At 41.1% G+C, this 27,070-nt stretch overlaps 2 protein-coding genes and 1 long non-coding RNA gene across 7 annotated transcripts in view; 1 reads left to right on the top strand and 2 right to left on the bottom strand.

Moving 5' to 3' along the window:
* The window catches only part of zbbx (zinc finger, B-box domain containing), a 318,314-nt gene extending 293,771 nt beyond the window's left edge, over positions 1 to 24,543 (bottom strand). For 3 of the 5 annotated variants that reach the window (XR_011244525.1, XM_020094882.2, XM_069534308.1), the window contains exons 1-7: positions 24,146 to 24,520; positions 22,335 to 22,468; positions 21,753 to 21,866; positions 15,948 to 16,050; positions 15,044 to 15,095; positions 14,323 to 14,432; positions 11,424 to 11,519 (exon numbers count right to left, since the gene is read on the bottom strand). Coding sequence is in view for 4 of the 5 variants with exons in the window: in XM_020094882.2 (XP_019950441.2) it covers positions 11,424 to 11,519; positions 14,323 to 14,432; positions 15,044 to 15,095; positions 15,948 to 16,050; positions 21,753 to 21,866; positions 22,335 to 22,399 (540 nt within the window). In the remaining variant the exon portion in view is untranslated. Of the gene's footprint in view, positions 1 to 11,423; positions 11,520 to 14,322; positions 14,433 to 15,043; positions 15,096 to 15,947; positions 16,051 to 21,752; positions 21,867 to 22,334; positions 22,469 to 24,145 lie in introns of all 5 variants that reach the window. The other 2 variants (XM_069534309.1, XM_069534306.1) reach the window with 2 other exon arrangements.
* On the bottom strand, positions 1,026 to 4,911 carry LOC138412012 (homeodomain-interacting protein kinase 3-like). Its single transcript, XM_069534310.1, has 9 exons — positions 4,765 to 4,911; positions 3,665 to 3,855; positions 3,357 to 3,542; positions 3,043 to 3,224; positions 2,818 to 2,941; positions 2,602 to 2,721; positions 2,421 to 2,504; positions 2,143 to 2,312; positions 1,026 to 2,027 (listed from the first exon to the last, which is right to left on the bottom strand). The coding sequence occupies exons 1-9, from the start codon at positions 4,805 to 4,807 to the stop codon at positions 1,076 to 1,078; spliced, it is 2,052 nt and encodes a 683-aa protein (XP_069390411.1). The 5' UTR covers positions 4,808 to 4,911; the 3' UTR covers positions 1,026 to 1,075.
* Positions 5,004 to 5,840, top strand: LOC138412013 (uncharacterized). The gene is made up of 2 exons (XR_011244526.1): positions 5,004 to 5,240; positions 5,577 to 5,840. It is a non-coding gene; the product is annotated as an uncharacterized lncRNA (long non-coding RNA).
* Positions 24,544 to 27,070: the final 2,527 nt, after the last annotated feature.

Here is a 27,070-nt window from a genome sequence, read left to right as displayed (position 1 = left end):
GTGTTTTGTGGAAAAGTGGAAAAATAGTGTACATTGAAGATGCAGTAAGGGACTAAAACAAAGACTAATAGTACACAATAAGTGAAATATATTTCACTACTTGTTTGAAAGCTGGAAAATAAGATGTGAGTGCTGTATGTCTTCCTAGCAGCTGAACTTGTACCTGTATCTAGATTTCTGTCACTATGGTATCAATTTCGGGACCTATAACAAGTTTCTAACCAAGCAAGTCCCATTTAATGTACACTGATGACATGAAGGCAATGAAATGAAGCCACTCAGCTGCCATGGACACCATTTAGTGGGTACAACCTAATCAATTTAAGTGCTTATCCCTACATCAATGGCATAACCTTGAAAGTCACAATGATAAACTCAATTTTATACAGTAAAAGCGTGTCTTTAATTTATCTAAAGGAAATTACATGGGGCCAGTCTGACGACTGTGACCATGTCTTTTCCAAAGTGTCTCTGTTTTCCTTGTTTCCTACATGTCTTCACCTCCGCAGTGTGTGTGTGTGTGTGTGTGTTTGTGTGTGTGTGTGAAAGGCCTCTTCCTCAGGGGAATACGCTTTGGATCTGCCTCATGGATGCAGTGTGACGACCTGCTGAGATTCAATAAGTTGTTGGAGACTAAGAATGAAAGGACACCAGATGATAACTGTGGGTGGGATGAAGGGTAAAGGTTTGAGCATCACTAAGTCACTGCTCAGACCAGGTATCATCATCCATCCCGCACGAGTGAACCAATCACGAGTGGTTGATGCTACGATACAGATCTGAATGTGCCTGAATGCATCTGAGTTCCAGATTTAATCCTCGTCCATAATAACACACCTGAAAATGCTTTTTACATGACCGCTCACTCAGGCCTGAATTTGTAGTTGACTTTGTATAATGATGAGGCACTGGACTGAAATAAAATCAATACATTTAATTACACACTGTAACCCACAACGTTTATTCAAGGTATTAAAATATAGTAAAAATATAACACAGTATTAAAAAGTATGAAAACCATTAAATATATTAAAAGTAAAAGTTTATTATAGATAAACACCAATAAATAAATCAATCAGTCCTCCACTTTCGGACGGAAGCAGCTGATGAGGCTTGAGAAGAATTTTCGGATTCTTCTCAGCCACTTCCTTTTGCCGCCCGAGGAGGCTGTGGCTGCAGCGGTGACGTCTACAGCCACGTCGTCTACAGCCACGTCTACAGCCGCGTCGTCTACAGCCGCGTCAGAGCACCAGGACAGTTCACTGGTGTCATCATCTTTAATTGATGATACTGAGGTGTCTGTGGAGATTGACAGGTCAGAATCCAAGACTTCTGAACTGGTGTATTTGTCTCCAGTGGATGACACGTCGTCTACAGCCACGTCTACAGCTGCGTTGTCTACAGCCACGTCGTCTACAGCTGCGTTGTCTACAGCCACGTCTACAGCCGCGTCGTCTACAGCCGCATCAGAGCACCAGGACAGTTCACTGGTGTCATCATCTTTAATTGATGATACTGAGGTGTCTGTGGAGATTGACAGGTCAGAATCCAAGACTTCTGAACTGGTGTATTTGTCTCCAGTGAATGACACGTCGTCTACAGCCACGTCTACAGCTGCGTCATCTACAGCCACGTCTACAGCTGCGTCGTCTACAGCCACGTCTACAGCTGCGTTGTCTACAGCCACGTCGTCTACAGCTGCGTCATCTACAGCCACGTCTACAGCTGCGTTGTCTACAGCCGCGTCAGAGCACCAGGACAGTTCACTGGTGTCATCATCTTTAATTGATGATACTGAGGTGTCTGTGGAGATTGACAGGTCAAAATCCAAGACTTCTGAACTGGTGTATTTGTCTCCAGTGGATGACTTGGGGACACTTGTGGAGACTAGAGCCTCACAGGAGACTTTGTCCATGGTGTCAGTGTAACCTTTTTCTGAGATTGCACAGTGGCTGCTGTCTGAGGTTGCACAGTAGACACTGTTCACATTTGGGCAGACCTTCATTGCCAGTTGGGAGGAGGTCAGACTGGATGAGGGAAGACAATCAATTAGTAAATCAGTCAGTGTCAATTAATTAAAACCATCAGTCCATCCAACCTGATGTGTTTTTTAGTTCCAGCATAAAACATGTGGTCACTTACTAGTCCCAGCTGTTGCCATCCTTTCTCAGGTGGCTCATGTTGATGAATGGATGCTGCAGAGCTTGACTAGGAGTCATTCTCTGATCCCCGTCAACATGCAGCAACCCTTTCAACAGAGAGACAAAGACCATGCGGTCGTCCATCTCAGCAGCCTCCAACTTTGGATGGAACTGGATTTGAAAACAGGTTTCAGGTCAGATGATCGAGCTCCCAATTGACAGATAAATAACTGGCACAGATCCAGTCTTTACTTGTACAACACATGAGAGTGTACTCACAAAAATCAGGCTGATCAGAGACCTCAGAGAGCTCGGCAGCCCCTCTGTTTCCAAGTTGTTCGTTGCTGTGAATTCTTCTGCGGTCTAAAGGGACAAAAAGGAAACAAGATGAGAATTGGGTACTATGTTTTAAAAGTGCTCCAATAAAATTCTCAAACAAAGAAGAACATGGTTACTCTACCATCAGTCTCCATGATGAACTATCTGCACCCTGCTCTTCAATGAAGAAACGTCGGCTGTACTCGCCGTCACGGAGCAGACGGTCCTCCGGCTGGCCCAGCACTGTAACCAAGTCCTTCATCTGCAGACACAATACACATCATGAGAATCACATCCACTTACATTCTCTATGAATATGAAAAATAAATAAAACCCTGTTTGGTGAGGTGATACATACCATTTGATAATCAGAGCTAATACAGAACGGGTTTTGAGCCATGTACAGGAAGGCCAGTACACACCCGACCCCCCACACATCGACGGCCTCGGTGAACGGAAGGCCGAGTGAGATTTCTGGAGCCCTGAGAAGGAAAGACATGAGCCAAAGATGAAAAATCTGTTGAAACATTTCAGAGCAGAGAAAATAATGAGGCTGAAAAGATGCTGTGCAGGATGAACTCACCTGTACCCATTCGGCTGGATGTACATCCCCTGCTCGATTTGGGACTTCATCATGGCGCAGCCAAAATCTATCAGCTTCACCCTGAGTGGCTGATCCTGCAAGTGGACAAACATAATGTTGTCTGGTTTGATGTCCGCATGCAGGACACCCATAGCCTTCAGGGCGTCCAGGGCCACCAAGACCTGCAGGGACAGAATGAATATTAAACATTTGAAAATTTTCCACATGAGCTGTTGTTAGGTGTTAGGTTTAGGTTTTGAGGATCTCTCTAACAAAAGTGTTGGTTTCATGATGCATTGATTGCAGCTACATACCTGCTTGGAAATTGGGCGGATCTGATGTAGATGAAGGTACTTCCACTGTCTCCACTTTAGCAGGTCATAGAGACTCATGTCCAGCCTCTCAAAGACCAAACAGTTCTGTTCCATGTGCACAAATTGCTCATGGAACCTGACCATGTAGGTGGAATCCAGGTGACCTATGAGTTTCAACATAGAAACCTGGAGAGAAAAGAGGAGGCTTAATGAGACAAGCCTGTCAACAGCTTGTGATCAGCTTCATGTTCTGATGGAGGAGACAACACTGGAGCACAGGAATATAAACAAAGAATTCAGTCTCATACCTCACGCTCAATGTCCTGGGTGGACTCTTTTTTTTTCAGGATTTTAACAGCCACATTCTGTTTAGTCCTGAGATTTATCGACGCAGCGATTTTTCCAAAGGAGCCTTCCCCTATGAAATTCAGGACTGAATAGGAGGAACAGCTGCTTTGGAGCACGTCGCCGGCCTGAACTTCATAAGCTGTCAGTGCAACTGGGGAGAGAGATGGTGGAGACAAAATGTGAAACGTGGGTGTCTTCCGTGTGAGAGATTAATTCAGTCAACCTGATATGAACAAACACACAACTGAACCAGGAGTCACATGTCTTTGTATTTCTGCAGTTTTCATTTTAAGAGCATGTGAAGACTAAAAAATGACCAACATTGTGTTGATTTCCTGAAAACTTATTTTAAGTACTTTTAAGTACTACTTAAAAAAGTTTTTTATGTTTTCAGTGAACGTAGCAGACAAAATGATGTTGATGCTGTGATAAAACAGCAAAAACAACATTGGCCTCAAGTAACAAACAATGAGTTGTTCACTCTTGGACATAAAGTCAGTGCAGAAGGTGACACAGCTGCTGAGTGTGTTACTGTGCATTTAAAGGGATGGGTCAGCCAAAAAAATGAAAATGCACTCATTATCTAATCACTACTATGCAGATGGAGGGTGGATTGAAGTGTTTGAGTCCATGAAGGAGCTTCAGGGGTAAAACAGTGTTGCACCAAAATCTAATAACATTGAAGTAACTGGTGAGGGATTTTTCAAATGTAACAGTAAACAGAGAACATGCCTCCATACTGCTCCTGTGGTGACATGTAAGTGTCTGTAAGCCCCAAGATTCCAATTCCACAAGAAACGGCTTCATTTACATCATGTATTTAGCCTAAAAGTCAGCTACCGGAAGTAGTGATGCTAGCACAAGAAGCAATGCTAGCAGAAGTAGCCATGCTAGCAGAAGTAGTCATGCTAGCAAAAGGAACTAGCCTCTGACATCTACTTCTTCGCGCATACACAAGGACACAGGATGCACGTTAAAATCACTTCTTCTGCTAGCATTACTACTTTTACTAGCATTGCTACTCCTGCTAGCATAGCAGCTTTTGTTTTCAGAGTCTTACCTGAGGCAGCAGAAGAATCTCCTGTGTTTTCTTTTGTTGACATGATGTCGGGTCAATGATTTCACGCTCAATACTGGGAAGCTGAGAATGTAACTGAAATCTTGAGTCTTCTTATCCGGTCACACTTGAACTTCTCTCTCCGACTACAAAGGGTGGACTATCCTTTCCATCAAAGCTCTGCTCTCACATCATAAGATTTACTGCCAGTTGTACTTTGATGTCAAGATTGAAGTGTTCTAAAAAATATACTTCCTCAATTAAAGGTACAGTGTGTAGAATTTTGTGATATATCTAGTGTTGAAATTGCATGTTGCAGCTGAACACCCCTCACCTCACCCTCCCCTCACCATCCCCTCCCAAACATGAAGAAGAACCTGTGGTAGCTTCAGTTGTCAAAAACTCAAAAGGTTTAGTTTGTCCAGTTGGGATGACAGTAAAAAAACATGGCCGCCTCCACAGAGAGGACCCCCCTTCATGTAAATATAGAGTATATAAATATAAAGGGCCTTTTCTGGGGTAAAGAAAACTACAATTCATACAATTTAGATGAAACAAACTAGTGAAAACATCATGGGGATTATTCTACATTAAATTTCTGCCAATAGTTCCCTTTCCTTTAAATCTTACACACTGGACCATTAAAAACATAAAGCAACAACGTGTTTGAATTGTATTAAAATGTATCAAATTTTATCAACTAGTTACATCGTGACCGTGTGTTTGTGTGTGTGTGGTGTGTGTATCAAACCAACAAGAACCCCAGTCTCTTCACCCACTCATTGCAGATGTTTTATTGTGCCTGTTTCTAACAGTGTTCTCCTCCGCCCTCCTCCCCAGTGCTTCTCCTCGTCTGCTTCTTCACTCATGTGCCTGTCTGCCTCCCATCCCCACCAATGTTTTCCGTTTACCAAAAACAAACAAACAGAAAGTCACCGTATCACATGACCGTATTGACAGCCCACCTCATGTTGTTTGCTTTTAAATTTCATCCTAACTCAGCAGAGCAGAAAGTACAGATCTATTAAAAAGCTCCATTCCTATAGCACGTCACTAATAAACCAATCCCGCTTTTCTTCCTTAAGGAAAAAAAATCCTTCAAGATCAGTAAACTGGTTGTAATTAGTCTTATCTCCATAATTTTGAACCAGCGAAATGGGTAGCACACTGCATGAGTGCTGATTGAGCTTCTCTGTACCATAGGCCAAGCTCATTATTCTGTTCCATTAATCACCATTGACCATGAAGGCTGCTGAGGTTAACCCGACTGTTGACTGTTATTCTGTCCTTGAAGGTGTGCAACAACAAAATGGAGCTATAGATATGTGGATGACAAGAGACAGTGAGAGCATGAGAGATGTAGTGTTGAAACAAGGTTACCAAGCTACATGATAATTTTAGTAATTTTATGATGCACTTTATTGCTGTTTTGTTCTTGTCACCTTGGCTGCCACTTACTGATTATGACGAAGGTTATTTTTTGCTTAAGTTCAGTTTTCATATTTGTGTTTCCACTGCTTGTTAATTACTATCTCTCATAGACATCCAACAGAGAACAGAGAACTATTGTGGTCATTATATGCAATATTGGACTTTGAGCTTCAGTTTTGGTCTGTATTGACAGGCTGCCATGCAGAAAAGCTGGTGTACAACTGACAAAGCATATGGCAAACAAAGCCTATCAGCCTTTTTGTCCGGGGTTAACATAAGTAACAGTGGGGAACTTGCTTACAGTGTTTAGGCACCATAAGAATGGTGTGTTTTGGAAAAGAGAAAAGGCTTATACTTTCCTAAAGTACTGCTTTACTTAAGTAAAAAACAATATTTTGTTGCCATCCGAAACAAGGTCATTTACACTGTGTTGTTAGCCTAAAAATCCCGATGGATGTGACTAAGCTAGCTAGCTTTCATGACGTAGCTACATGACAGTGTGCCCTAGGGTCCGTGAATGCACCTCGTAGGAAGACATCAGTGCACTTTTAGGCTACAAACACTGTGTAAATGACGCCATTACCAGAAAAATACGAATGTCATCTATCCCTTTAAGACTAAGGCACAGGTAGGCCAATGTGCTTGCTCATATTTCTTATAAATACAGATTTATTTATTTTTTCAGATGACTTTATTCACCAGTGGCTCAGGATGTAAAAAAGATTTCAACAAATAAGATAATGAGCGTTTCAGAAACAAATGACTAACCTTACCTATAACTGCTGGTTGAAATGCTGTGCATATGAAATTTAACATGTGAGACAGTTAAGGTCAGATCCAGACACAGAACAGTAGAAGTTTTGTTCTTAAACAGAATCCTTGAAAAAGAACTATGTTGAAAAGCTGTGGTGTCCACAGACCTCTACATATGGGTTGTGTACACCAGGGAAGGAGGAGTTGATGGCATGTAAAAGTACACACTGAATGTCTCTTTAAAAGCTAAAAGTTGGCTGGTCACACCGTCAGCTTTGCTCATGTCTGGTGTAATCAACCACCTGATAAATCTGCATCAATGAAAGCAACTCTTGTGAATTTTCCAATTGACTATCATCCAGGCAGCATGACATTTGGAGTTTGTGGACTAGATTGACTTAGGGTCCTAACAGCAGGTATCAGTGGATGATAATTTCTCTGTTGTTGAAAGGAACCCTGTCACTCCTTCACAGAGATTTGCACTGTCTGAAGACGCTACAGGAAACAAGCGATGAAACCTTTTATGATCTTAACACCCTCTGATGACGAATCATTACGACATTATGACAAAACGTTTTAAAACAGTAAAACTGTTGAAGCCATCATTCTTACTCTGTCTCTCTGGGGTCACTGCTCCACTAACAGTGACCTATTTGAATACTTCAGGTCCATGGGTAGTAACGGCATCATGCAGACCTACTGATGGAACACTGACTTGGTTTCTGTTTGCTAAACTGACATTGTTTTGGCCTGATCTCATTTTCAATGAGAATGACTGCATTACAACTACATTCATTTGACAGAATACAAGTGAGTTACCTCATAAAAATATACAAAAAATGAGAAATAGACCAGCATCATTCGATCTGATGTTGTGGGCACAAACTCCCATGAGTTTTTGGATACATTGTTTATGAAATGGGGAACAACATCACATGTCCAAGGCTAACATAATCATCCCCACTGCCTGCATGTGCATCAGCTCTTAACTATGCATGTATCAACAGCCTGTATTTTGTATATCTCTGAATCAAGCCACCGCATATTAGTTTCTACCACCTCTAGATAGGGCAACCCCTCATATGCAAGTTCCATGATGATATTCAGCAGTTGAACCTGCACCTTTGACTTGATTTGAGGAGGACAGGGAGAAATGCAATTTCCCTTTTGGACTCCGCAGCGTAAGGGGATTTAGGGCAGGCTTTTTGCTTCTCATGTGATCACGCTTGTCTCAGCACTACTAACCAAATGCTTGCAACCACAACCCCCCGTCTCTCATTGAACAATGCTACAGCTCCTTGTGGTTTCAATTACTAAGATAGGATGAGATCACAAAGATTCTGTATAAAAATTAAGATTAAATAGTGCCATCCAATAGCTTGTCTTAGCTGCAGTGATTGGTGTGTGTGTGTGTGTGAGGGGGGGGGGGGGGGGGGGGGGGGGGGGGACACAGAGAGAGAAAGATAAGATAGTGAGATTTTGTAACGTTTTACATTTTTTCAATATATGATATAATGTTAATTATAACTGCATTACTTTGATGCAGCATACCACACTCATCTGGTACCAGACAAAAATACATCCTCATTCTCCAACCCCCCAGAACTCTTCTCCATCATCCCACTCCTCTTTCCTTACTTGTACCAAAACAATTTGTCAACTACTTTTGTCAAAAGAAAGATGACCCAACCCACCTTATGAAATAACCTCTCCATCAACCACATCTTTATCCCCTACTCTACCCTCTTTCACCCACCTGTTTCCCAATCAAGTTCTTCTTCCCCCCTGGACCCCTTCTCACATTCTCCAGTCTATTGCTCCCGACCTTCTTCTGTTGGCTCTCCTGTCTCCCAAATGGTTGAACGAGCTCCCCATTGACCTCAGGACAGCAGAAAGTCTACACATATTCCGCCAAAGGATACAAACACATCTCTTCCGACTACAAAAAGTAGTTGCACTTATATATTTCACTTACATTTAGCACTTTGTAGTTTGGCTTTTTTGAAGCTAATGTACTTACATGATTTTTGCTGTTCTGGTTCATGGTTGAATGCAACTATTATTAGTCACTTTGGATAAAAGCATCAGCTAAATTAAATGTAATTCAATAATTTAATGTACCACACACAGGTTAGGCTAAATCTATCTGTGCGTGTGTGAGGCTGGACACATGGGCCGATGAGGTACTGAGTAAAGCCCTAAAACAGCATGCTGATGAAATTAATATTCTGTCTTTCTGTCTCTCTTTCTATGATTCTCCCTCCACTTATTCTTTCCAAGGCAAATGAAACAGGATTAGCATAGAGAGAGAGAGAGAGAGAGATGGCTGCGTCAGCTGCATGCATATAATCCCCAGTTTTTATGTCCTGCCAAAATACACAGTTTTGTGTGTGTGATTGAATAACAGAATGCAAGTTTGTGTTTGAGAGAACTTCCACCCATGCATCACTGAGTGCTGCAGCCAGGACAGAAGAGAAAGTGTTGTTTTCTCTCTTTTCATTGAGCTGGTACAATGTGTGTACTGTTTGTCGCTGTCAATGTTTGTAGATTTTTTCCACCATGCTGGCTACCTAGTATGTACTAGTCTGTTGACTACCTAGAGGTAAGTTGTCACATAGACTGCATAAGGGCTAGTTTAGAATGGACTTTTAAAATTTTATTTGGTTTCAAATTAGGTCAATTTCTTTGGCTGTGCTTTTTACAATGCTTATATGTTTTATTGGTGAAAAGAAGCATGTCAGAGGCAGGGTAACACAACCTTTGAGCAGCTCATATTAACTGCATCAGGCTCTGGTCAGGTTTGGAAACTAAAAACAGAATTGCTGTCGGATTCTGGTCAGGCTGAGTTAGTTTTCTCTCAAGCTCGGACGGGTTTAGACAGAAAAATGCAGCCAAAGCCGCATTTCGATGCAAAAAACACAGAAATTTGCTTCTGAAGCGACACATAACAACATAGAGGCACACATACTGTCAGACACAAATGTGCACAGAAATATACAGAGAACATTTTGACAGGTAAACCATAAAAATGTAAATTCACACAGCCATATCCATGCATACACAGAAAGCGCATATTATAGCATGTGCTTCTAGAGGGAAATTATTGTGCCCAAGAAAACAATAATATGAAAATTAGCTGGCAAAATCACATACATCCTGTGAGGGGAAAATATAGTACAGCCAGCAGAAAACAGAAGATACACATGAGTCATAAGTACATGAAGTAACAACCTGAATCAGATACCACACACACACACACTGGAGAAAAACAACACAAGGAGTCCATTTCCAATTACATGAGTTCCCTTAAGCACCAGAGCCTAATATGGCCAGACTTTAAAAATATATGTTTTTCCTGTGTCACTTATGACCAATAGCCAGTGATGGTTTGGTCTTGCTACCAAGATGGACCATAATATGATAGATCATTGCAGTTACACACAGGTGAGCATGTCACAATATGGTTTACATTTGCTAAGGTAGCCAATCCATAAAAAGGGACGTTTAGTCACATGAATCACAGATACTAGAAATTAGCTTTGATTTCCCATGTAGCTCATGGTGTTTTGACACTTGGCAATAGAATATTAAGTAGTTTAAACTAATTTAAACAATTCTATTCCTGGTCCAGTGTTTATTTTTAGCATATATATGTGTATACATGCTCTTTATGTTCATAAGTATACTCTGGGTTTGACAACTCCATAATTCATTTAGATTTATGTCCGCAGATGTGTCACCAAGAGTCAAATTACGAGTCATATTCTCAGCTGATTAATAGCAGAATCTTGTTTTTCCATTTTGTGGATCCAACACTAGTGTGCTGGCTAAATTAAACTCTCTGCCATTGACCTGCTGTCTTGTCTCTCTGTCTTATCTTTGACTGAAGACTGCTGTGGCTGGTCTTGGGTTGACTGCTGCCCAAGGCCTGTTCTCTGTCTCAATGTGAGTGTGTCATTGAGTCTCATAGTATACAGTATGCATGGTCCAGGTATTACTCATGTTGTGGGGACCTAAATCAGTTTACACAGTCACGTTATGGGGAAAAAGCAAATCCCCACAATGTTCATAATTAAATTTGAGGGTGAAGACATGTTTTGAGGTTAGGGTAAAGTTGGGCTTAGGTTGAGGTAGGGGTTAGGATAAAGCCAGTGGTTAAGGTTATAGTAAGTCTCCAGGGAATTAATGTTAAGTCAATGCAATGTCCCCTGAAGACATGATGACAAGACTACACGCATGCGTGTGTGTGTGTACCAGGTGAGATAGGGTGCAGAAGCAGAGAAAGAGGGAAAAAATACCAGAGGTTGAGAAGTAGACAACATAGCAATGGATGCAAGAAAGACAAAAGAAAGAATGAGTGAGGCAGAATGGGATCAGATGAGATATTATTGAAAGTATCTTTGAAAGAGAAAGAGACGGAGAGAAACAGACAAAGATAAGGGTGAAAATAAACTTGACGCGCATGGTAGCTTCCTCACCTGAATGGGGATCATTCTGTGGAGCTTCAGTGCCCCCTTCTGGTGAAATCTGTCAAAGCAGCCGACACAGTAGTGCTCTGTGCATTCAACGCAACTCTGCAAAACAGAGAAACACCAGGCAGATAAATGGATGTGAAGTGTGTTCATGTGTCAAGGCAAGAATAGCATGAAAAAGAATGATAATGCACTGTGCATGATCACAATAGACAAACAATCTGCAGTAACGACCAGAAAACTTAGAAAGCAATACTTCTTAGAGATTACACCTAAAGCTGGAGGTCTTTTACCTTCCTCTAAAGTCAACCTTGCCAAACAAACTTTGACAGGAGGGAGGAATATTGAAATAGATTCTTTGGCTGGATGCTGCAATCTGTGAGTGTGTGTGTGAGTGTCAGAGAGCTATACAGGCAGTGCTTGTGGGTGTGCCTGTGTGTACATGTATGCATTTGTGTAAGTTGTGTGTGTGTGTGTGTGTGTTGTGAGTGTGAGTGAGTGAGTAAGTGAAAGCATCTTAAGGGAGGTCATTATCATTTCTATCTGTGAGAATTTGATCTTATTAGTGGAGGAAATTCCTTGCATCAGCAGGTCTGGGAGATAGGTGGATGGAGAACACAGGCAAGAACAGGAGTGGAGGCATGCGAATAAGAAGGAAAAATCCATGGAATGAAAGGTGGGAGCAAGCACAAGACCAAGGCTCCTTAAAATTGAAGAAACAACAAATAGAAAATAAACAGCTGATCATTCTTTGGTTCTTTTCATTTGGCATGCAGGCATTTTTTCGTTATGGCTCATGGTTTCATCATCAATACCAAGAGAAATTCAGAATGTAAAACTTTAGTGTAGTGGGACTTTAAGGTAGGGTTGGTAATTAGCTTCTGCAACACTTTTCATTGTATTTGTTGAAGTTCTCCTGAAATCCTGATAGCCAATAATAAATATGTCGTTGGAGGAAAAAAAAGAAAAGACCCAGTGTCTGTGGCCCTTGCAGAACTGTGATGAACATATCAAAAAACCTGCCTGATTGTTCTCCATCACCCGCGCTCTAATTGTGCATAGATGGAGTCTTGAGTGAGTGGTTTCTAGCAGTAGTTGGTTATTGTGCATCAATTTATTTAAAGGTTGCATTTTTGTCTGTGTTGATTTGTTTTTGCTCTAGCACACATATCAATGTGTGTTGTGTGTGAGTGTGTGAGTGAACATGCAAGTGTACAGCTGCTATATCGCCCTTTAATGGTCCCATAAACCAGGGCCTGATTTCCTCTCTCAGGCCTGAGGATAAATTACAGCACGTCCACAGGGAGTCGGAATCCCTCTCAGGCAGTGAGCGGCACATCACTGGGCTCTCGTGTGCTTCGCAAGAAGGAGCCCAGGATCTTTTTTTGCTTGGATAACTCTAGAACACTGCACAAGTGTGTGTGTGCGTGTGTGTGCATGTGATTTTTGTTGAGTCATAGTTTAAAACAAGCCCAGATGTGTATACGACTATGTGTTTGTGAGTGTGCATTTATGTGGTTAAGTGCAGTTTCAGACATAACAGCAGAAACAGAGTCGTAACACTCTCCTATATTGCCATCATTATTGGGCACCGGGGCTATGTGCAATGGGTGCATGTGTACATGAGTGGATTGTGTGTATCTGTGTGTATATTTAGCCCACACTACTACAAGCATTGCCATTAAGCCCCTCTCTAAGGGGCACTGGGGGCACTGAAGCCTTCATCGGACGATTCAACACCACCAGATGCACTTTCAAGCAAATCACCACATTACATTTTACCACAATGTGTGTGTGTTGCACTTAAAAATAACTTACTCTAAAACAAAGTGGCAGACAAATGGTGGCTGTCAGTGGAATCAGTTCAGTCCCTCCCCTTTCCTTCATTCCCTCTTTCAGTCTCTCTTTCTACAACTATTTCTCTCCTTCTCTGTCCCACTGTCTCTCAGAAGCATCATTTATTCAATACCAACCTCTGCTGGCAGTCAGAAATACGATAAGAATTACACATGAGAAGCCGAGGATTTAGAAGGCGGGCATGTGGGAGTGACTGGTCATCAAGCATGCATCACTCAGCTCAGTTTGCCACAGACAGCTATATACATATACACTAAGGCTTTTCATTACTAGCTTCAGCTCTTCCTCTTGTTCACAAATACAGTTGCAGTTGCCCCTCCTCTTCCTGAGCAGTCGTGGATGAAGAGCGAGGGAAAATAAACAATGGTGCCCTCAGAGGTCTCGGGTATCGATGAATGGATCCAGCTAAACTGTTATCAGCGCAAACACAAACACACAGATAGACCCGACAGATTGGACAGCAGAGGCACGGCAAGGCAGAGGCAGCGCGAGGAAAGAAAAAGACACACAAATATGATGGAGGGGGTTGAAAAAGAAAGAAAAATTCAGGTAGGGATATAGTAGAGGGGGAAAAGAGGATAGGTTGGAGGAATGACAAAAATAGAGTGTGTAAGTGTAAGAGAGAAAGAAAGAAGAATAAACACATATGGCAAGGAGAAAGAGTGAAGGACAGGAGATCACAGAACAGCTAATGCAGACAGAAAGATACATTAAAGAGATAGAGGGCAGAAGAGGGGACAGTAAAGCACTACATAAACAGATGGAGAATGATGTCAGGTAGAAAAACGAGAGAAAATACACAGACAAGGATTTTAATTATGGGTTTATGTTTTAAATGTTTGTGTTTGTGTGTGTGTGTGTGTGTGTGTGTGTGTGAGATCAATTAGACACCTGATGCCTCAAAAAAGATGAGTTTGTGTCATTGGGCATTTTTAAAAGGTATGTCCACAGGAGGGTGATGACTTTTGGTCCGGTAGAAAGCACCCACATTAAAGTTACAGGAATTTCAGCCATACAGTGTTGTTTGGGTGTATTTAAGTGCATTTACCAGTCCAGCTGTCTTGACTTCACACTGTCCACAGATTGTTCCCGTCAGCCTGTTTTTTCTTATTGTCCGAAGACCAATGTTAGGGGGTAGAGGGGGCGGCTGAGGCTGGACTAAAAAGAGCAAATATTCTGTTAGACTAGACCATGGGGATTTCATTTACTACCACTGACATTTGAAGATATTTGTCTGACAATAATGTAGAGACAAGCACAGAAACACAGTTTACACAAGAATATTTGACAAGACGTGCATGTGGTCCCTGTGCAAAAAGCTACTTGTTGCAATCTTCAGCCACTGGGGTCAAAAGCATTCCATACACCAAATACAATGACATGTGCTGTTGCTATATACATGTAGATTACTTAAGTTACATCTGTGCGTTTTTCAAACAAGCTGAGTAAAAGGTGGGACTTTGTGCTTGTGCATGTTCAAAAGATTAATAATACTGCCAAGTTTTACAACTGGTTAGAGATCAATCTTTAACAAGAGCACCGTACAGACTGGCCTCTGCTATGGCAAGCATCCAACTTATTGAAGTTAACCGTGGGCGAGACACTGAACCTTATCCAGTTAGCAGGGTGGTGCCCTGTGGCTGCTCTTGAATGCTAACATCATTGTGGAGGGTAGAGAGGATTTCAGTACAAGGTAGTCTATCAAAGGACCAACAGTTTTTGGAAACATGTCTGTGTGAGGTCTAGGCCAGGTTGTGAAAACTACTCACCTGTCAGAGGTTCGTTCTTCAGCACTCGGATCTTCATCTTGCCTGCTGACAGCTGGGGAGGAGACAGGGAGGGTGGGAGTGACCTGAATTTGTATCTTGGAATGTGACCTATTCCTACATTTGCACTTTGCATTATTTCTTTAATGTGCAAACAAACAAATAGATGAATAAAAGCTTGCTACATAAGATATTCTTCAACATTCTTTGAGTCTGTGTCATAAAATTTTAATTATTCTTGATTAAACCTCTTACATATTGCAATCTGGTGACAATTTACTATAAATACTACAACAACTTAAAGTATCCTTGCTGGACATTACAGTTATTGCTTCTCAATGAAAATCTGTATTTTTTACAAGGGGATATTTATAAGCAGGGGGTGGCCTCTGCTGAAATTAAAATGATAAGAATGAAATCATTCTTGGTCTTCTTCACACTAAGGCAGTAAACTAGATCTAGATCTATGGTAATGATTTCTAAAATTAAGCTCCTGGGTGCAAAATCTTATATCAAGCCATGCTTGGTGTCCTTGGTGTTTTCATGAATGCACGTATACATTTAATTCACATATGGATATATATATGGAAATTTGAAGACATCCATAAAGGTGCAGGTAACCTCTTGGAAATCAGGCTTGACAGGAAGTATATGACCAAATTAACCAATGTCAATGTCAATTTTAATTATATAGCACATTTAAAACAACTTGGTTGACCAAAGTGCTTCACTTTGATAAATGAATATGTAAATAAAGTTACAAAATGTCACTATGTTAATGTTTATTTGTGAATTAACAAGTTAAAGTGGCTGTGTCAATCTAAAGGTTATGAATCAAACCAATATGTTGGCTCATATATATACAAAATTAACACATCATAATAACACCCATAGATTTCTCTTTTACCTTCTGGAGTCTGTTCTCCTTGACCTTCTTTGCACTGTTTGTTACAGCATTATTGTTTAAAGAACCACAGTGTCCAGACGTCCATCTAAACCCTCCGGAATGCCTGCAGACACAGAAAAATATATATTTTATTATATATATTTATTGTAAATAACAAACACCAACCAACACCAGGATCTGTTCTGGTGGTTTAAGGTGACACCAAATCTGACAGGGAGCTAAAAGGATAATAGTCGAGATCCCTAGTTAGCAACAAACTGCAACACAGGCCCAGAAAGCCTCAATCCTTTTCTAGAAGATATTCTTATGATATCAGTGAATGTAGTAGATGGATAAATAGTTTTACATGACCACAGCGACTGTGCAAGTCACAACAAAAATATTCTCAAACTGTGAGAGAATTGGACGATTTAGTAACAACTGCAATGAAAGCACTTTTGCTACTGAATTAATTTTTATAACAATGCCAGGCTTTGAATAGAGGAAAAACAAATCCCAAGGAAGAAAAAATATCAGCAGGAAAAAGGCATAACAGCACAACATGACTAAATCCAATCTACTTCAACCAAAATCCATGAAAAATGGCAAATAATAATTCATTAAATTTCTTCCCTCCATTAAACAGAGAAGATTTTCTGTCACAATGTGGTCCTAAAGGTGTTAAGTATATGCACATTGGCACACACCTTTACCTCCATAACATTTTGACTTTGGCAACATAAATTGTAGACATCACACGAGGTACACAAGAGGTTGGTAGAAATAAACCTACTTCCACATCAACAGACACAGGCATAGGTGCACATGCAAATGCAAGAACCAATTCGACACACATGCAGGACGTTCCTGTCAGCGGCAGAGGGTGAAGAAGTGGAGAGGAATCCTCATTTTGACATGAGTTATTCATGCTCATGTTGTTGAATTATTTATGCTATTTATGCTATTGTGATGTCTGGCTGTCTTTGAAAGAAGTTTATTTTGGATTGAGCTGGCAGTCTGTCAAGGCACAAAAAGTCAGACTCGATTTGTGTGAGTGAGAGTGTGTGTGTGTGTGTGTGTGTGTGTGTCTCTGAGTGTGTGTGTGTGTTTGTGTGTGATGGCAAGAGTTGCCAACACCCGTGACACAGTTGCTGTGCTGTGCTGACACTGAGGGTGGGCGTCAGCTAATCACCCCGCCAACATCACCTTGGCAACTGGATTGTCGCTAGGGGAGACAGTTGAGGCAAACCCCTGTCTGCGGGATGACAGGGTGTCCCCTCAGGACAGGCAACCTGGAGAGATAAAGTATGTGTGTGTCTGTTTTTGTGTCTCTCACAATCTAATCCACGCAGACTCATGCTCAGTTACATTTACTGAGCTACTGTACACGTATGAGTAAACACTTCAAAATAATGAAGTTTATTTACTTATATTAAACAGACACATTCTCACTTATTTTCCAATACTTTTAAATACCAATTACAGCATGTGTTTGTGAATGTGTACATGTGTGTGTGTGTGTGTGTGTGTGTGTGTGTGTGTGTGTGTGTGTGTGTGTGTGTGTGTGTGAGAGAGATTCTGATCCAGCACTGTACTAAGAATGTCATGCTGTGACCTGACTGAACCTGTTAATGAAACACACACAACGCTACAGACTGAAACTGGTGCTAAAAGCAGCCAAAAGAAATGAATGAATCCAACAGAGACAGAGACAAAAAATGTGACTAAAGAAAGAGTCAATAGAAAGAAAATCATATTGAGACAGCAGAGGAAGCAAGAAAATGGAAACCTCAACTGTACTTAAGGTAAGAGCTAGTGTCTGTAAGCCATGCAGGACTAAAGACAAAGCTACATTAAATCGGCAGGCCAAAACAGAGAATGATGAACTGCGCTTGCCCCAAGCTGCCGGTCTGGCTTTATTATCGCCCGTGTGCTCTTCAACAAACTGATTATACCGCACCTCCTCTCAGCAAAGTGAATTTGTTCGCCTATCCTTTAGGATGCCTACATGAGTGTGTGTGTGTGTGTGTGTGTGTGTGTGTGTGTGTGTGTGTGAGTGTGTGTGTGTGTGTGTGTGTGTGTGTGTGTGTGTGTGTGAGTGTATCCCAACACTAAGACAAAGAAGAACAATTCACCTCGTCCGGGAGCAACGTGATCTAAGAGATAAATCGAGAGAGGAAAAACATAACGCATGGTGCACATTACACAGACACACGGTACACTCCACAGCCTGAGAATAGAGATCTACAGTAAATTCTCTTCAAACATACACCCACATGTTCTGAGAGGAACAGAGGACATCCTGGTAACCTTCACATTAATCACCAGTACACCTGATTAAACACCAGACCTCCATCCACGTCTACTTTTTCCCATGTCAGTCAGAGGAGAAGTGATGAGAACTGTTTCCTCTTTTTCATTAGAGGCTTACAAATTAATTGATTCAAACTGTTAAGCTGGATTTCAGATCTGCTGCATCGCTACAAAGCCTTCAGATAAAACACAGGAGGAAGTGAAACCACATTTACGTGAGCTTCAATTGTAAAAGCCTGACAGGACATGTGTATCTGTTTTATTTTAGTAGTCAATAATGTAATTTACTCCTTGACTGCCCGTCTTCCATTCTAGTTTAGGTGTTTTTACCTTCATCATGTGTTTGACAAACATTTCTTCTACCTCCCATTTTAATCTGACAAACAACAAAACAAGCTGTGTTTGGACAAACTAATTAAACAGTATAGGAGGGTTCACAGTTGCACAACTTATCATCTGACTCATGTCACCTGATTTAAAGACTTGCTGTATATGACAGAGCCCCTGATTCCACTCCTGAATAATGAACTTTTTTTAAATAGTTCTTTTCTTAACACTTAACAATCCTTTAGGATGTAAAAGATGTTAAAATGTTTTATTACAGTATACTGTATATTGACCAATTGCAATTCAGTCTCAGCTATCAACCAAGGCATTTCATTGATATGTATTTTGAACTTTTTGTTTGGTCCATGTTTCATCCACCAACATGGAGGAGGCAGGGTTTATGGTCTATCCTACAGCCGGCCGCCAGGTGGCGATGGAGACACTTTGGTTTCCATTTTGGAAGAGTGATCATGCCGACCATTTTTATATAAAGTCTATGGTTCAGACTGATTAGTGACACTACTGCACAAAAAAATCACTGGAGCATAACTAATATAAATCACCTTTTTTACAGTATCATTTTTAATTCGTATGAAATATGAATCTTACCACTCAGCCACGTCATATCAAGAGTATTTATTCTTTTTACACTTTGTAACTGAGGCAGCCAATTCTTTCTCCTTCACCTTCACACACTCGCTCTCGCATAGACACAAATCCCCACTGCACTCCACTTCTTTCAAGCTGACGCACACAAATGTAAAATCTTTGTTTGGTCGGTCACAGATTATTCTGTTATATTTCAAAGACATGAGTCTTAGGCAAGACTCCTGTCCTGTTGAGATGAATGTGTCCATACAAATTAAGGAACACTAAATAGAGACAGCTGGAAAAAGAGTACAGTCATACCCTCAGCAACACAAGGGCCATAATTCATTGAGGGCTATAGTATAAAAAATACACAAAGGCAGACACACACGTACACACGTTGTCGTATCTTGGGGTCGGCGGAGCGCAAAATGTTGCAGTTTTTCAGTGTGACAGGCAACACTGTGCTTATGTGCTTATCGTTTGTGCTGCCTGGACAAGATGTCCCTATCCCCTTGCTGGTCCCCATCACCCTTGTATGGCTTCTTAATTACTGATAAACAAAGTAGTATTCATATAGTACACATATATACACACAAAACACATATCCTAATTCATCAAGATACTAATATATTTTGTGATAATGTATGAATCTGAAGCAAGCATTAAAAATGTGTAAAGAGCGTCTCATCATCGGCTTTAAATCACTGATATTGTAATGAGTGCTGCTGCCTGTGTGTTTCTGTGTATTCATTTTCTGGCTGTTACTATTTGAAGGAGTCTGTGTCTAATATACGGACTCTGCTTCTCACTAAAACTGTCTCTGAGTTATGTGCTCATATATTGTGATATACACCCCTATTACATTCTTCTCCATAACTTCACATTGGGTAACACATCTCTGAGTCATTAATGAAATTAGATGAAATGGGGTGAACTTGGAATGGAGAATAAAACAATCACATTAATAACTAGTGTTTGTTTTCATCCTAAATTAATTTCCTGCTCACACAGGCCAGAATGCCCCTCAATCTGAATCTGCGTGATAATAGTCACAGTACTGGACCAGGTACACAAGCTGTAATGAAATAGGGAGGGAGAATAAATGCTATTGTTTGTGTGCGAATGTGTGTGCTGTCAAATCCAGGATGTGCATGGAAGATTTTTTATTTTATTAGTCTTACACACACAAAACAGTAATGGCCCAATGTAAAATTGTACGAGCATGTGTTTCTGTGTGGCTGTGTGTATGTGCCTGTGTACTGGACCACATCTGCAGGGCTAGCCCTATAAATGTGAATGTCCCTGACTGACTGAGCGATGAAGTTACACCACTGGTCACTGGTCACAACAGGCTTTTACGTACATCCTTTTGTTTGAGTATGAGCTGGTCCATGTTAAAGGTCCCATAGTAAAGTAAGTGAATTTCCAATGTTGTATTTTATTATAAAGCAGGTCTGGGTGCTATATAAATACTGTGGAAGTATTAAAACAGGAACAGTCCTCTACTATGCCCCCTCAGCATGAACCACCCAGTCCCACTGTTCAATCAGTTTTGTTCGGCCTCATTTCAGTTTTAATCTGCTTAATTCTTCTATAGAATGTTGTATTACTTTTATCTTTCTGTTTTAAGTTTTTATTTTATTTTATTAGTTACACTTGAACTGAATACCGCCTACTATTATACTATTGGACTGCAGACCTGCTTAATCATAGTTAAAGGGTGAAATATTTTAAAGGAATGGAATACTTGTGGTATTTTATTACTTACATTTTAATTAAATTCGTACATGCACAACATTCACTCCCATTATTGTCTTTCACTTGTGGACAACATTGCTGTCCATTAGTGCCAGTGAATGGAACATTGCATACAAGTTGTCAGGACCAAGTGTCTGTAGGGCTTCACTGACCTTTAGAATAATCCACTAGATGGGCGAGAGCCTACTTTATATATGAGTGGCTTTTCAAATTTTCTGACTTCTCCTTTTTTCCCTTCAGTCGCAACCTTTACATGACCTTTATGGGAAGAGAAGTCATTGACCGTCCCCCTATCTGTCATTTAGTCACCTCCTCCATCTCTATAACTCTCTACTTTCTTTGCTCTGCTGAAGCTGATGCAGTCTTTTTCCCAGCTGGTCCACCTCTCACTGTCTCTCCCTTAGTCACTAGCTCTCCTCACTATGTGCTAGCTGTGGCATTCTGAGATTCTCTGATGTATTTTTCTTTAAGGAAACTGGAACCAACACTACTTAGACATCAACTACTATTATTATGTTACACACAGGTAACCTTCATCACCACAAACTAATAACAAACACTTGATGGAAAGCAGAAAACAAATGGAAAATTACTGGTGAAATAAGTTGAAATATAATTCAGGAAAGTGAATCCCCCCCTCTGTGATTCCTGCACATACTTATTTACTATCCTCTCTTTCTCTCTCCTGACTCCCTTTTTCACTCACCTCATATCCTTCTTCTTCTGTCTTACTTCCATTCTCACCCACCCACTTAAGTCTGCCCCAGCTTGTCCTCGCCACCTCTCCCTCTCCTTTCTCTTCCTTTTCTAGTGCACTGACTGTGATATGATACGCACCCTCTCTCCTCCTTCTCTTTACTCATGCTCTGTTTCAGCTGTTGCAGTTTCTCTTCCATGTCTTTGCTCTCCAGGGCCAGAGTTACAGTCTCCATCTGTAGTTCTTGCAGGTTCCTATGGCAACACACACACACACATATATATTCAAACAATCAACAACAATCAATCAAACAAATGACCTGCTCTTCCAGATTGGATGTCCAGGCTTTTATCAATATGTTCAATTCATCTGCTGCACTGGTAGATCCCTGTGGCCATGACAGATCCATACTTTAATCAATTAGTCACTGGATCAGGGTACCACCAAGCAAGCCATCAATTCAGTCAATTACCTGTTGGCAAATGAGAAACTACAGTAGGAGGTTGGACTCAGTTTTGCACTGGGCAGTTATTAAGGTAACAAATACAGAGCACTGAAAACTGAAAACTGTTAGAATCCCGGTCACAAGGTTTATCTTGCCCAGAACTCCACTTTGTGAAATGGCCATTCAGGTAAAGATGGAAGAAGTGTGGCAACGAAGAAACCCTAATCGGCTTCTACCAAATGCCTTAAATCACATCATTGATCTTATCTCATCTTACCTGGCATTGAGTTTGACGGATTTGGCCTTGTTGTTAGGAAGCACCACGAAGTCATTTAAATTCATGTCTGCTCTGTCTGTGGGCTCAGGTATTCCTCCGGCGTATTTCTCTGCGCCTTTTACAAAGAGGCTCTTCTGCAATAAAAAAGCAACAGTAATGACATAAAATAGGCTATCATGCTGGGCCCTGGCTAAATCACACAATGCCATAAATGAATACTGCTGCAATCAAATAAGCAAAATGACAGCGACAGATTTGCTCAAATGTGTAAGAGGCAGTTAAAACAAACCGTCCCGTGTGTTTAAATTAGGTCTGGCAGACTTATGTGCTCCACAAAAGGCTGTAAACTCTTTAAAACAGCAAAAGCCAATTATGGATATGAACCAGCGAGGCAGCCACACCTCCTAGCCACTCACCCAATAGCAAAGTGAGTAAAAAGGAACCAGCACCTGAACAGCAGCAGTCAGAGCACTGATGAAACGAGAAGTTTCATGATTGCTTCCATGTCAGAACTGAAAAAAACCACTGATGTAAGTAATAACCTTTAAGTGTCTCGATGAGAGAGCCATTATGCAGAAGGTCAGTGAATAGGATGCAGCCTTGATCATTTTTATTGTTATGAAGTATATCTGCTTTCTCTGCCATGACCTCAATCATTTATTGTAGACATTCAGATGACAGCCATACTATGGTATACTGAATATACTGAATGTTTTAGTGTTTTGATTTATGGCTGGGCGATATAGACAAAAATTGTGTCATGATAAATGTAACATTCTTATTTATTTCAAGTGTAAAGACTGATATTTGCTCCAGAGTGAAGGTTGTGGCTTTAAACTTTTCTTTATGAGCAGAGAATGACAAAAACTTAGAAACAAATTATTAAACTGGTTATACTGTCCTTGCACAATGAATACACAATCATATATCAATATGTATATTGGACTTTTGTTACATAAATATTGATGAAAATTATATTGCAACAGTTATTGTTTTATTTACCAGCTAAAAGTAACATAGAAATATGTTTAATTATAATTTTGTACCCAACATTATCATATCATCTTTACATGAATTAAATATTGCAACTCCATCCAACAAAAGCAAACCAGATATCTACAATCCTCCTTTACTTCCCGAAGCAAAAGAGGTCCACCAAAAAATACATTAAATAAAGTGTATCCATCCCTTGACATGTTAATTGGGATTGATACCAATAATTCTGTTTTTGGTGAGGAGACTGAAACTACTGATCTCTGTATTTGAAGCTCTGCGCCTCTATATATATTCATGAATGGCTTTCCTCCAAAATTGTCCAACTTGGATCCTTCCCCTGAAAGGAACATTCTCATTTACTCACCTGTCATGGACATTTTCATAGATAGTTTCCTGGTTAATGGCTTTCTCATCACTGGGAAACGTTATGTTCACAAATCCAAGGACACATTTTATATATTCTCCAATAATGACTTCTCTTGTTTAAAGTCGTGAACCTCATGAAAAAGAAACACTTCACATTATAGAGAAATATGATGTAGAAACAAGCCCTGGCCCTTTTAAATGCAACTTTACAATTGTATTTAATTGTGATTTCTTTCTTTCTTATGTCTCTTTATTCATCTACACCTCTCCTTTATCTCTTATACTGTATGTTGTTTAAGTGCCATATCGTTTGTGTATTTAAAAGAAAGAGCTACATAGCGAGCTAACGTTAGCTTAAAGTCACGTTAATTAATTCAGATTGAATTTCTCCAGAGCATTTTCCAGGAGGAGTCGATGTGAAGGAGCAGATCCAGTTCCTGGTAACTCACCTCAAAGGTGTCCGCTCCTGTGGAGTGACGCTGACACGCACGGAGAGTTACGTCAAGCTGCTGCTGAAGCTAACTTGCTAAAGAGCTGAGAACGCTGAATATCTAGCTCACCGTAAACTGTGCCCTGCTCTCACACAGCCTCTCACTTCTCAGTCCACTTTCGCGTCTTCACGTTCGAGTAGACACGTCGATATTGAACGCTTTACGGTTATTTTATTGTAACATTGAGCCGACAGCCCGCTCCACTCCCACAGCGTCTGTGTCAACCTGCCGTCACCATGACGACCGAACTCCCGCAGCTCTCGCGATAGCCGCGCAGGAGGCGAGTTTACCGGAAACAGTCAGTTTGTTTTGTCGGGATCATTTCCTCCAGGATTTGTTGACTAATCTTCAACTTTGAATAAAAAAAATTAAAAAAAAAGTTATTTTAATATCTGCCTTTTGTTTGTTCAGGGGAATAAACATCTGATTCAAAGACATGGAGTCCCCTGTTGCCTCAGTAATCACGGGCAGCGGGAATTTCCTTCTAATTAAAATCCTCACAGCATCAAGATAAATTTTAAAGCTCTGATTAGAGCTTTGAACCCTCCGTATTTTTTTTCTTCTTCTTCCAACAGGCTGCTGAGTTGTCTTTAGTTATCCAAGATGATGTTGTTTAGATCTTTCATGTCGACAAACATCGCAGATCAAGAGCAAAATAATTTCCCATTAGTCCCACAAGATACATTTTTGCAGGGATGAACTTGATAAGAGAGATGTAGTGTGTGTGTGTGTGTGTGTGTGTGTGTGTGTGTGTGTGTGTGTGTGTGTGTGAGTGTGTGTGTGTGTGTGTGTGTGTGTGTGTGTGTGAGTACAGGGAAACATCCCTGTAACAACACAATGTATTTGTGTCATGGCCCACGCTCCAGTCTGCCAGTGTTTTTTCCCCCTCCTCCCTTGTGTATCCTGTCTCGCCCGTCGGTCTCTGTGTTAGTGTGCATGGTGTGTGTGTTTGCGCTGAGGGTGCTTCTCACTGTCTCCGATCCTTGTTGTATGATTATCTGCACGTGCACCGATGATCGGCTCAGTCCAGCTGCACATAAACCTCATTCACAGTTTGGTACCAAGCACGCAAACCTTCAAATATCCTTGTGTTTTTGCTTGAGGTGACATTTTACTCCCTGTGCTTCAGGTCAGGATCACCTCCTGCCTACCTGTCCCCCTGCCGCCTTCATCCCTCGGCTCATCATCCCTGTCCACCTCCGCCAGCCTCCAGGCTCCAGGCTCCCTCAGTCCTTTGCTCCCCCTGTCATGCAGCTCCTTCACCCCCCCCCCATTCAGCTCAGCTCTGCCATCCCCTCCCCCTTTGCCTTGTGTTGTGATTAGTAATGCATATGAGTTATGCATTTGGGTTCATACGCAACACCTAATGATCAGTAATCACCAAAATGAAAGACAGTTGTAACATAATTATCAAATCTAAAAGAATTATAATAATTTGACCATTTTGCTACACAGTAATGTTTTTGTTAAACATTATAAAACAGTGTTATGCATCATCTAAATAAAGCCAAACTTGCAAAATGTGACTGTGTGAGAAATATATATTCTTGTAATTTAAATTGTCCAACTGAAGGAATTAATGAGAAATGATTTCCTTGATCAAGCCAGCAATGCATTTCTATTAGAGCTCTGACTATCAAGTACATTATTCCCAGGTTCAGTCTTATTTCACATGACATTTTATTTATCTTATAATAGCCTCAACTGGGGTCTGGACATTCTTCTGTCTTCTGGGTTTCGTCGCCCAGCACCTTATCTTATATAAGTTTGGATGTGCAGACTTTTATATGCCCCCCCCCCTCAAAAGGATAAGGAGTATAGATTAACAATGAGTGGAGGGATTATGCAATGTCTCTGTGGTGCTATGAATACATAAGAGCCTAAAAAGGCAACTATATAAGCCAGTGTGTGTGTGTGTGTGTGTCCACGTCTGCCTGATCCATAAGAAACTTTATGCCTTAAGTACAAAAGCGCTCTTCTTCTGCAGGCCATGCCCCTGAAGCTCCTACTTTTTTTTATGCGTCTCTATGCTTCCTACCAAACCACAGGACAATTATGGCTCAGCAAGCTCTGAGCACACCTCCGCCTCATTCCTAAATCTATCGCTCTCGTGCTCTCTCTCTCCTTTTGTCTCCCTCTCTCTGTGTCTCTCTTCCTACATTGTTGGCATATGACCTATTGCTCCTGCCATCAGGGAAGTGAGGGTGTATGACTTATTGAGCGTGCATGCGTGTGTGCGAGCGCGGATGGTCATTTTGGGTCGTGACCCTCCAGCTGGATCCTGTCTCCGCTGCTAAACAGTGACTCCCTCCCTCCCTCTCTCTCCCTCTCAACTCTGCCTGCATAGACAGCAGGGCGTGCAGCGGCATACCGATGAGTGCACGAGTCAGAAGAAGACAGAGAAGGAGTAAGAGAGGGAGCAAGGGATGGAGGAAAAAAAAATGGAGGTACGAGGAGGGGGGGACTTAGCAGGAGGCCAGGAGACTCGCAGATAAGCAAAGCAAAGGATGGAGAACAAGAGGATTGACAGAATGCATGAAAGGAGGGGTACAACAGCAGTGCAGTTGCAGGAAAAGGACAAGCGTTGTGCTGTGAAATGTCAGGGCTATTTAATTAATTAGGAGGCAATGATTATGGCACTGCACTGAATGTCATCGGCCGGGTTAAACCTTCCTCGGTGGCTTCACACTGGATATATATTGACTGTTTGGCGATGGTTGGAAACCTTTTAGAAATGAGAGAGTGGTGGCAACAGGCGGAAAGAGAAATAAGTCAGTCGGCCAGAATCAAAACCTTTTTTTTGCAACTGCTGATATTCATAGGGGAGTGTTGTTTTGTAGTAATCCTAGGAGTATATTAACGGCAAAATGGAGTACCTGTTAA

The sequence above is a fragment of the Paralichthys olivaceus genome, chromosome 11 (assembly GCF_024713975.1).
Source record: "Paralichthys olivaceus isolate ysfri-2021 chromosome 11, ASM2471397v2, whole genome shotgun sequence".
In the NCBI taxonomy this organism is placed as follows: domain Eukaryota; kingdom Metazoa; phylum Chordata; class Actinopteri; order Pleuronectiformes; family Paralichthyidae; genus Paralichthys; species Paralichthys olivaceus.
This window is presented reverse-complemented; position numbering and strand designations above follow the sequence as displayed.